The 11,179-nt window shown below is 46.8% G+C and overlaps 1 protein-coding gene across 1 annotated transcript; it reads right to left on the reverse strand.

Annotated features, from left to right (window-relative positions):
• On the reverse strand, window positions 8,195-9,142 carry LOC8058668. Its single transcript, XM_002447605.2, has one exon. The coding sequence runs from the start codon at window positions 8,890-8,892 to the stop codon at window positions 8,503-8,505; it is 390 nt and encodes a 129-aa protein (XP_002447650.2). The 5' UTR covers window positions 8,893-9,142; the 3' UTR covers window positions 8,195-8,502.

Below are 11,179 nucleotides of genomic sequence, written 5' to 3' on the forward strand. Positions count from 1 at the left end.
AACCGAAGACTGATGTGCCATATCGGATCGTGGCTTGACCCGACAGTGGGCTGTCAGGTTGTGGATTGACCTAGCAGTATCTTATCATCGGTCTTCCTTGTCCCTTCCATCCTAAGGCCTTGTTTAGTTCCTCCAAGGCCTTGTTTAGTTCAAAAAAAATTTACAAAATTTTTTAAATTTCTCATCACATCAAATTTTGTGGCACATACGTAGAGCATTAAATATAAATAAAAGAAATAACTTTATCTGTAATTTGCGAAACGAATCTTTTAAGCCCAGTTAGTCCATAATTAGACAATATTTGTCAAATACAAATTAAAGTGCTACGGTGGTCATTTTGCCAAAAAAAATTGGAACTAAACAAGGCCCAAAAACCAAAAAAAAGTTAAGATTTTCTGTCACATCAAATCTTGCGGCACATGTATGGAGCATTAAATATAAATAAAAAATAACTAATTATACAGTTTACTTATAATTTACGAGATAAATCTTTTGAGTCTCGTTAGTCTATGATTAGATAATAATTATCAGAAAGTGCTACGGTAGCCAAACCTAATTTTTTTTCACCAACTAACAAGGCCTAAGCATACCTTGCTCACCAGTCCCATAAAGAAAGATACTACCTGATACGTGTTGATCAAACTATTTTAATTTCGATTAACTATATAAAAAATATTAGCAATATTTATAACACTATATATATTTATTATAAAAATATATTCCACAATCGGTACTAATTACGTATTATAAATATTAATATTATTTTATATATATTTGGTAAAAGTTAAAAATGTTTGATTTTTTAGGAAGTGAGAATGATATTCTTTGTGAAACAGAGAAAGCAGATCAGAGGATCTATAAGGAAGAGGCAGTTTGGTCTTTCCGCGATGTTTCTATTGTGTTTTCATTCTTTTTAATTGTTTATTAATAATCTCTCACCACTTAGCATACATCTTCTAAAGTGAGTATAAACGGCCGATTCGATTTCAAAAAGTGAGGATATAAAAACATAAAATGGCAAAAGGAGGGGTAAAATCATAAATGAATCTTGTATAGGGAAAAAATCTGCATGCCTCATAATAGTTGGATCCAGTGGTGGACCTAGGATTTGGCCAAGATTCTGGTGGCCAAATTCTAGTGACCAAAACTCAAAAGCTACAGCCCTATAGTATAGTATATAGAACCATATATATACACATACGTATATCACAGAAAATAAAAATTCTCAAGCAAAGTTTGCAAATCCAGAGAAATTCTTGAATTATATAATTAATAGTACGATACAATAGCTACGAAATATCAATGAACATTGAAAAAATAAATGCCTATTGTCTAGAGAAGATTTGTTGCATTCGCCTCTTCCACCTCCATATCCTCAATAACAACTCCTAGTTTAGACAAGACATAAGAGTTAATAAGAACAGGGACAGCCAAAAACAATCTCATTATTATGCATTTATATCCTAGATGGTTGAATGTAACATACCAGAAGTAGTAGGTAGATTAGGTAACTTCATCTTTCGTGTCTTCAATTCTTGAAAATGATGTAAGATGTCATCATTTTTAATAGTCGCAAATATCTCTCGCTCAACATAACATATCATCCTATGATTCAACCAATCATCTCCCATTTTATTCCGAGACTCGATCTTCACAAACTTCATAGCTGAGAAAATAAGAACTGAAATACAATTGAAAGAATACGTACCTTCACTCACTGGGCACCCGGACAGTTTCGACAGGGGCGGCCGCGCGTCTGAGGCTCTGGGCTCTGCCGCTCTGGGCTCTGGCCGTAGGCCGCCGAGTCCGAGGCTACTCGGAGGTCCGAGCGCGAGGGCCCCTGGCCGCCGCGAGGGGCGAGCAACCGACTTGCGAGCGCCGAGCGCGTCTAGCCGCCCATCCGTCTGGATGCGGTCGAGGGCTCGAGGCCGAGGGCCAAGGCAACGAGCAAATCGAGGTCGAAGCAGCGAGCAGGGGAAGAGGAGGGGGGTCGGAGCTAAGCTAGGCAAGGGCGCGGGCGCGCGAGCCGCGAGGCCGCAGCGGCGGCATGCAGGGGGCGACACCGTGGGGGGGCGCGTGCGAGCGAGAGGGACGGCGCGCGGTGCCCCTGGAGGCCTGAGTGACTTTGGTTTGCCCTAATTTTTTTCTTGATGGGCTTCTTTCTTGAGCCAAAATTGAAGACTTGCTCCTAAAAATTCTGGGCCTACTAGCCCTAGGCCTGGACCCGCCCCTGGTTGGATCAGATTTTAACCATGCATTTAGCATGATCCGTTCCTGTATTTTTTGCCATCTTATGACAAAATACAAGTATGGTTTGACACTTTGACTTAAGTCAAATGACAATATGCAATGACCAGCGGAAATTTATATCCATTCGTTCCAAACTTGCATGAGGGACGCAAATTCTTTTGGTGCAATTGCAGCGTACTATAGTACTACCTCTTCCAAAAGGGAGGGGGGGAGAGAGAGAACAGGCCAAGACATAAAAGACAGGCAGCCCAATTATTGAGAATCCTTTGCCACCTGTTATGGCGTGAAGAAAGAGAAGACAAAACGAAGTTTGATGGAATCCATTTTGATCGCCCCCCTCTTGTGGCAAAAATCGCAATCGAGCCTAACCGAATGCACGCATCATGGCCAGCCAGCGAGCCACGCGCAAATTAGACTGCATGAGCAGGCCTGCTCGCCCTTCACCGATCATGGAATACGTTAGCATCAGCCGGAAGGGGGATGGAAACGAGGAGGCGGGAAGCTACGGCAGTGCACGGAGCTGTCTGATTTGGAGGCTAAAGTAGAGGCTGGGGCAACTGCACACATGCTTGATGGGAGCAATACTGCACCCTGGACACCCTATCGAGCACAAAGGTTTAGAGAAGTTGATCTGATCGATGTTGAGCTGTATGCTTGGTGCGGGTCGGTTTCAGGCAGGGGCGATTAGGAACCAAGAGGTTAGGCTATCTCCAACAATGGAGACCTAAATCAGAGACCCATTCAATGATTTGGGTCCTGCACAGTAAAAAGATCACCTCCCCAAAACTGTGCTTCTCCAACAGCCTATGCATAAGTTCTCCCCAAGCTCCTCGGAGTGCATCCTTGCCGCACGGGTAGCACCTGGCCATGGCCGCTTCTCTGCGTGGCTGCGCTCGCTGCGGATCCACCTCGCCTCGCTCCCTACCTCGCCCTGCCGGTTGCATGCCAGCGCCGCAAAACCCCGCCTCACTCTACTCCTTGCTCCTCGCCACGGATCCAGCGAGCGGATCCACCGCAGCCTTGCCCTCCCGACGGCACCAGGAGCAGTGCCCCGCTGCCTGCGAGGAGGAAGAATGGGAGGGCGCCCCACCTGGGAGGGTGCCCCACCTTGGCGTCCGCGCCCGGCCTGCGAGGAGGAAGAAGGGGAGGGCGCCCCACCTTGGCGTCCGCACCTGGCCTGCGAGGAGGAAGAAGGGGAGGGTGCCCCACCTTGGCGTCCGCGCTCGGCCTGCGAGGAGGAAGAAGGGGAGGGTGCCCCACCTTGGCATCTGCACCTGGAGATCGAGCAGCGCCTGGGCACCGGTGTCGTCCTCGTCTCGACAGAGTTTGCGTCGCCTCTCCGAAACACGCATGTTTGCGTTTCCCCTCGGCTGCTGCACATAATGGGTTGCTCGTTTGGGTCTTCTGTTAGAACGTGGATTTGGTGATGCAAAACACTGTTCGCGATGTATTTTGCGTTTTGGGGTGGCTGTTGGAGACAGTCTTACTATAGTAATTATGCACCCCTCCCACACAACCCCTCCCCCGCAAGGACGCCCAGCACAATCGCAAAAAAAGGCTGCAACCCACACCGCAGCCATCTCGCACTCGCCGTCTCGCGCCCGCCATCTCGCGCCGCTGCCACCGCCGGTCGGCCTGCGCCATCACGTGATGCCCAAACACACACATGGAAGGACACATTTCGCCGTGACCTCGACCTCGCCATCGCACACGCCGCCGCCGCTAGCCTTACCTCGCCCTCGCGCGGCCCCACCGGTGGCCTGACCTCGCCTGCGCTCAACGTTGAGGGCTCGTCGCTCCTACAGTCTTGCCCCCACCCGCGGCATTGTCGCAGCTGCCGAGGAGTGCTTGGCCCTCATCGGTCACCCCGTGCCCTCCGTCGACAGCTGCTCGCCACCGTCCCCGCCGTGGACATCGCTCACGCGGTCGCCTCCGCGTATCCCTTCTGGAGTTCAGCGTCCTCCCCGTCTCTGTGGAGAACTCTCTGAGGTCAGAAGGCCAAGGTTTCCCTCCTCTGCACTTATTCTGCATTTGATTTAGAGGAAAACAAGTGATTTTAATTTGCTTTTATGTTAGATCCGTATATATAACAGAGAACAATTCAACAACCATGAACTAGGCCGGTTAATTTAATTTACACACATCGATTTAGTAATTAGTTAGATGCTCAAGTAATGAGGAATTTTTTAATCTCAAAGTGGACGCCTGAGTTCCATGCTTTAACCATATAATCTTCTACTTCTGAGATAGAAAAGAAAGATACCAGCAGTACAAAGGAAAATGGACAGTGAAGAACAGGACACTCACTTCTGATCAAACAAGTCCTTGACCGCGACGACCTCGCCGCCGGCAAGGATGTTGTGGTACACCGTGCCATAGCCTCCCTCCCCGACCACGTTCTCGGGGCAGAACCGGCCCGTGGCGACCTCCAGCTCCGTGAGGTCGTACCACCTCCCCACCCCATCTCCATCTCGACTCCCGCCGCGGGTGCCCCCCCCCCCCCCCCTTTTCCTTTTGGATTCCCGCGGGGGGGCCCCCCCCCCCCCCCCCCCCCCCCCGCTGCCAACGGCCCTGACCGTCGGATCCGCCTTCCTCTTCACCAGCGACTCGAGCGAGCCCGCCCCACCAGCGCTTCCTCCGACCTCATCCTCCTGGTTCCTTCATGGCCGACGCGGCAGCAGCCAAACGAAGGCGAGGTCGGCGGCGGCAGTACAACTGGCCCGGCTCTGGTGGATCTATGCGGGACCAGATCTCGCCTCCTCTGCCTCAGACAGCCACCCCCGTGAACGCACCTTGCTACCCGCACTCTTCGACAGCGGGGACTGCAGAGGATGGATCCCGCGCCCTAGATGCCGCAGCCCTGCCCTTGCGCTTGCCCTTGCCCTCGCAGCCGGCGCCGCCGCAGTGAGTGAGAATGGAGAAGAGAGACGAGAGAGTGGTCAGATCAAAGAGGTAGAGAAAACATGTGATAATATATTACTTCAATTCAATCAATCATTTCTATACTAGTCAGATATTATTTTTCTAATATATATGTACCATTCTACCCTTAATTACATAAATAAATCTTAAAAATAGAATTATCCTAGTGGGTTTCTTCCACCAATTTAAGTATGCACTTAGTGCATATGGCCCCACCATTTAGTATGCACTTGGTGCCTCTTCGATTGGTTTCTCTTGGTTCCTTTGCCTTTTTAGCCGTCGGATCGCCTCTCGTAGACCGTCCATTTTTCGACAACCATTGATTCTTAAATGTTAGGAATAGAGATTTTGGTGTAAAACTACCCTCCAAAAGCTTGTTTATATGGTTATCTAAATATAGTCATCTTCTATTTCAGATTTTTCGCCAAAATAGAAAATGAGAATAGCTCTCTAGAATGCTCATGAGATATAGAAAAATTGTTGGACAGTGAAAAAATATAGAAATCAATTTCTATGCAAATAACTCTCCAAATAATGATTTACATAGTGAGATTTAGAAAAGCTTTTAGAGATGCTCTAAGGTGGACGGCATCGGCGACATTGGATGTTTTTCTCCTTGGAGGATCATCATCATGCAAAGTCAACCGCAAGTTTGATTGCACATTCAAATGAGAATAGGGACTTAGTCTCATCCCTTTGTTTGAGACATGTGAGGGGGGAGAGTTGCTCCTACTCAAGGACATAATATATTGAAAGTAAGCAAGGAGAACAAGTTCTAAAGCTTTGCCTTTCTAGGCTTTTTCTTAGTACTTAAGCATTCTCTTTCTTGTTGTTCCATGCTCTCAGTTTTGAGGCTTTGAGCCTAAGTGCTCGTGTAACTTTTGGTTGTATATACCGCACATGAATACAGGGTGTATTTGGTTTTCTTGCTTATTTCTAGTATGGCTAGCATCAAAGCCTGGACAATCCAAGCCTAGTTCTATCAAGTCAATCTTTAGTTATTTCATTGCATGTATTGTCTAAGCATAGCTGGCATCGAGTGTGTTTGGTTGTCTCATTTGTATTCCATACAATTACCACTTCACTATTCTAGTAAGGTTATATCCCTATCAGACATTTAGCCGAACACCTGGTTTGCATGCTCAAAGAAGGGGCGGTGGTCGAGCGGCACGTCCAGCTTGTTCTCGCGCATCTCCCGTCTCACGCATGCACGCACGACGCCAAGGTGAGGCGCTCATGGAGATCGCCCTGCTGCAGCAACGCCTTAGTGAAACCTTCTCCTTAGGGTGGCTGACCATGCAGCACCTGGTTTGCATGAGGCCGAGAAGCACAGTGGTTGAGCAGCACGGTCGGCTCATTCACGCTCATGGAGAAGTGTTGCCGCGTGGCCGACTCAATCCTCCAATCGAGTTCAATGTTGTGCCAAAATCAATAATTAAAGACGCCACGATGTTGCAAGATGCTCGTCCTCCTTCCTTGGGATGCCGCAGGGGCCGTGGTGCTGTAGGGGACGATGGGGAGGTCGATGTCAAAAGGAATTTGCTTGTGCACCGGAGGGAGGGTCGGGGCAAGCATTTAGAGGGGAGATGTATGGAATCGGGAGGTGACGGGAATGGTGACTTGCCGTAGCTAAGCTAGGTCGCGTGGAAACATAACGCCCTCGCGTTTCCAGCAAAACCAGGCCAAGAGATGATCGACAAATATCAGATTTTATTTTCTTTATTAAAAAAAGAAGCTATGCCATAGGACTTCATCCTTAGATCTTGTTCTTCCCCAAGGTGCTGTATGGAAGATCGGTCCCTATGAGAGGAGAGGTGCAGGTTGAGTTCATGAACCAAAGGGGGTTAGGAGATCACCACAGAGATGTACCCCTTATATTAGGCCTTGTTCAGTTCGCGAAAAAATTTTGGATTGTAACACTTTCGTTTGTATATGATAATTATTATCTAATTACGGAGTAACTAGCTTAAAAGATTCATCTCGCAAAACTGTATAATTAGTTTTTATTTTTGTCTATATTTAATACTTCATGTATGCGTATAAAAATTTGATATGACTATGAATCTTAAAAAAAATTTTAAACTAAGGCCTTGTTTAGTTGGCAAAAATTTGGGTTTTTGGCTACTGTAGCACTTTCGTTTTTATTTGACAAACATTGTGCAATTTTTTTTTTGCGAGCACATTGTGCAATTATAGAGTAACTAGACTCAAAAGATTCATCTCACAAATTACAGATAAATTATGCAATTAGTTTTTATTTTTGTCTATATTTAAAGCTCCATGCATACGACTAAAGATTCGATGTGATGGGGAATCTTGAAAAATTTTGCGAACTAAACAAGGCCTAAACAAGGCCTATTCAGGGACTGAAAAAATATGGAACTCTCATCGTACGTTTATTCCTTTTCTGATAACAAATATTGTAGTAACATCACATCGTCCTTTTAGGACCATCCAGAAGGTAAAGATTCTCGTCATGTCGCACAAAAAACGATTTTGATTCGTGCGTTCACACGCACATGCCAGCTCAGTTCACTGTCCCCTCCGATCTACACCGATGAACGGGAATGAACATGGGCCGTGTTTTTAGTTCCCGAACCACGAAATTTTGGACAGGGTACATATTTCGTTTATTTGTGATAATTATTATCCAACTATAGACTGACTAAGTTTAAAAGATTCGTCTCGTAAATTTCGATCAAACTGTATAATTAATTTTTATTTTTGTCTATATTTAATAATCCATACATGCGTGTAAAGATTCGATGTGATAGAAAATTTTGAAAAATTTTAGGTTTCAACGCCATGGTTTGCGATGTCACAAGCTCCGATTCAAGTAGCGATATGATTTGTTCTTGGTACTGACTAGTTTTGTGACGCAACATATATCTTTCACTAGAAGATGAAGAATTCTGACATAGAAATCGCCGGTGCCATGATCTTGGCAGTCTCAGAGTCAGAGAAGAGTAAATCTTGTCATGAGCAAGACAGCAAATTGGAGAACTGAGAGAGACGAGCTGTGTGCGGTGTAAACTAATCTTGGTATGCAAATATAGCATATATATCAATAAATTTGCTAACAAATCTAGTGCGCTAAGATATACTACTACAATCTCTCTATAATATTTTCTCCACGACTCCACCCAAAAAAGAAGCAGCAGCAACAGCTCCGCGCCGTGATTCCGGTGTGCCAGTGCCAGCAGGTCGCCGAGCCGCCGGCCTTCGTCCATGATCCGGGAGAGCCCGGTCGAGGAGAGGCGAACAGGCGTCGGCGTCGGCGTCGTCATCGGCATCGGCGCGTCGCCGCGACGGATGGTCGTAGTCTGGTGGTCATCTGGAGGAAGTCCGGGCGGTCGGTGCGGCGCGCGCGGACGTGGCGATGCGCACGGGCGCGCGGCGGCCGGTCCCGGACCCGCCGCAGCACCGGCACGGCGTCCGGCGCGTGCCCGCGCACGCCCCGCACCCGGCGGACCGGCCGTTCTTCTTCCCGCGTGCGGCGGCCCCGGCGGCGTCGGACCAGCGCGCGCACAGGCGGCACTCCTCTTTGCCGGACCCGCCGCACGCCTCGCAGCGCGGGGCGCCCCAGCGCAGCGCCGGGCCACCCCCGGGCCTCCACTGCGCGGCGCCGGCCTCGGACGACGACGACGACGACCTGTTGGCCATGGCGACGCCCGCCAGCATCCCGAGCCCCGCCGACGCCACCGCGATCGCCGCAACCATACTGACGGAGTAGACCACCGGGCGGGTGCTTTCTTCTTGGCGCGCCTGGCGGCCTGGGCGCTCTTTCTCTTTGCGCGCCTGTGCTTGTGCTATGGCTTCTCTCTGGCTCGTCTGCGGTGGAGTGGAGGAGGACCTGGTCGACTGATGGGTGTAGCCGGCCGGCGAGAGGACGGAGTTTTATAGAGCCCGAGCGCGAGTCACCCGGCCGACGACTCGTCAAGGCGGGGCTGCTGCTGCCGGTCGCGGCCGGGTGGTGGGTGGGCTTTGGCTGCTAGTGGAAGGCCCAGTGGGGGGAGGTCACTTGTCGGCGCCGTCGCTTTCCCAGTTGCCTGCCCTGCCACTACCACCGCCACCTTGATCATATCGCTTGCCCAGCTCGGCTCTCGGCTCTCGCTCTCCGTGTGGTGGCCCCACTGCTCCGATCGAGAGGACTGGCCCCCACTCGCATTCTCCTCCACCGCCTGTACCTCGACGCTACGATTAGGCCGACCGGCACACAAGTTGCTGGTCCGGTGGCCAAATGCCATTTCGGGCCTGTTTGGTTGTGAGCTGTATTTTTGGATCAAATACTTATTTCTAAAACAGTTTTATGGGTGAAGCTGTTTTTCTCCTCCTCTCATAAAGACATAAGTTGGGATGAAGCTGAAAAAAAAGTAGCTTATTGCAGCTTCTCTCTCATTTCTCTCTCTCTCAACTATACATAAAGTAGTTGGTGAAGCTATTTTGCCAAACACTTTTATCAAAATAGCTTAGCTTCATCTAGAAAGTCACTCGTGAAGCTATTTTCTAAAAAAACAGCTTTACTAGTGAAGTTGAGCTATGCCAAACAAGCCTTCAATGCAACTACCCGCTAGTGCCTTGCTTGTTTAAACATTGAGCATATAAATTATAAATAACTTTTAAATTATTGAGATTAAAAACATAAAAACTATATAAAATAAATTTGTCTTGAAAAATATTTTTATAAAAATATATATATCAAATATTTTTATGTTATTGTCCTAGATATTAAAAATTAAGTAGTTAAAATTAAGTTTTAGAGACTATATTATTGTCCTAAATAACTATCTTTATCGGTATAGAGGGAGTAATTTGTATCACGAGTCTCCCTCTAAACGCGTACTACTGTTTTTTATGGCTTTGTCGCCGAACTAAATGCGAGCACACACGTAGGCGATTGACACGATCAAAACAACGGTTTTAGCGGTGCAATTTGAGATGAACGGATATGAATGTCTACTAGATCGATACGCGTTTAGACGAGTTTAATGGCAATTGATAACGAACCTATACTTGCCGTGTCGGATCGAGTGCCGGACGATCAGCTACGGTGACGGGTGGGCAGCGAATTCAGCGTACTCCTTCCTCTTCGTCGGCATGCTCCCGAGAAGAGATCGACAACACATTGGTTGCGAAAGATTGCAACAGATTTCAACAGCTTTCAGTCGTGGTGGCTGTAAAGAGTGACAAAGGATTTGAGGTTTTACGCTGTGGATTGGTTGGCAACTTTAGAAAGAGCCTGGTTTAGTTCCCAAAAATCTTTAAGATTTTCGTCACATTGAATCTTTAGACGTATGCATTGAGTATTAAATATAGATAAGAAAAATAATTAAGTACACAGTTTACCTGTAATTTGCGAAATGAAACTTTTGAGTCCAGTTAGTCTATAGTTAGATACTCTCTCTATCCCTAAAAGCTTCAATTTTTAGAGTTGTCCTAAGTTAAACTTTTTAAATTTTGACCAAATTTCTAGAAAAAACGCTAAGATTTATAGTACGAAATTAATACAATTAGATTTATCATAGAATTTATTTTCATAAGATACTCATTTTATGTCATAGATATTGATGCTCTTTACTATAAAATTAGTCAAAGTTAAAAAAATTTGACTGACACGGATTCTAGAAGTTGAAGCTTTCAGGAACAGAGGGAGTAATAATTATCAAATATAAACAAAAAGTGCTACAGTAGCTAAACAAAAAAATTTACCAACTAAACAAGGCCTAAGGTCAGTCTCAATGCATAGTTTCATGGCACAGTTACCAAGACTATAAACTAGGTAACCGAGCCACATGAGTTTCATGGGAATGAAACTCCTCTTTCATCTGATGAAACTCTCTCATTTAATGTCCCTGCCAAGTCAGCAATTTTGCTTATATGACATTCTATTTAATGTGCATGACACTCTTATGGAACATGCATTGAGACTAGCCTAAGACCTTAGACGAACTGGTTGGGCCAAGTGCCGTTTAATTTGCAGGCTGTCTTGGATGAAGCCAACCTTTGG

The sequence above is a fragment of the Sorghum bicolor genome, chromosome 6 (genome assembly GCF_000003195.3).
Source record: "Sorghum bicolor cultivar BTx623 chromosome 6, Sorghum_bicolor_NCBIv3, whole genome shotgun sequence".
NCBI lineage: Eukaryota > Viridiplantae > Streptophyta > Magnoliopsida > Poales > Poaceae > Sorghum > Sorghum bicolor.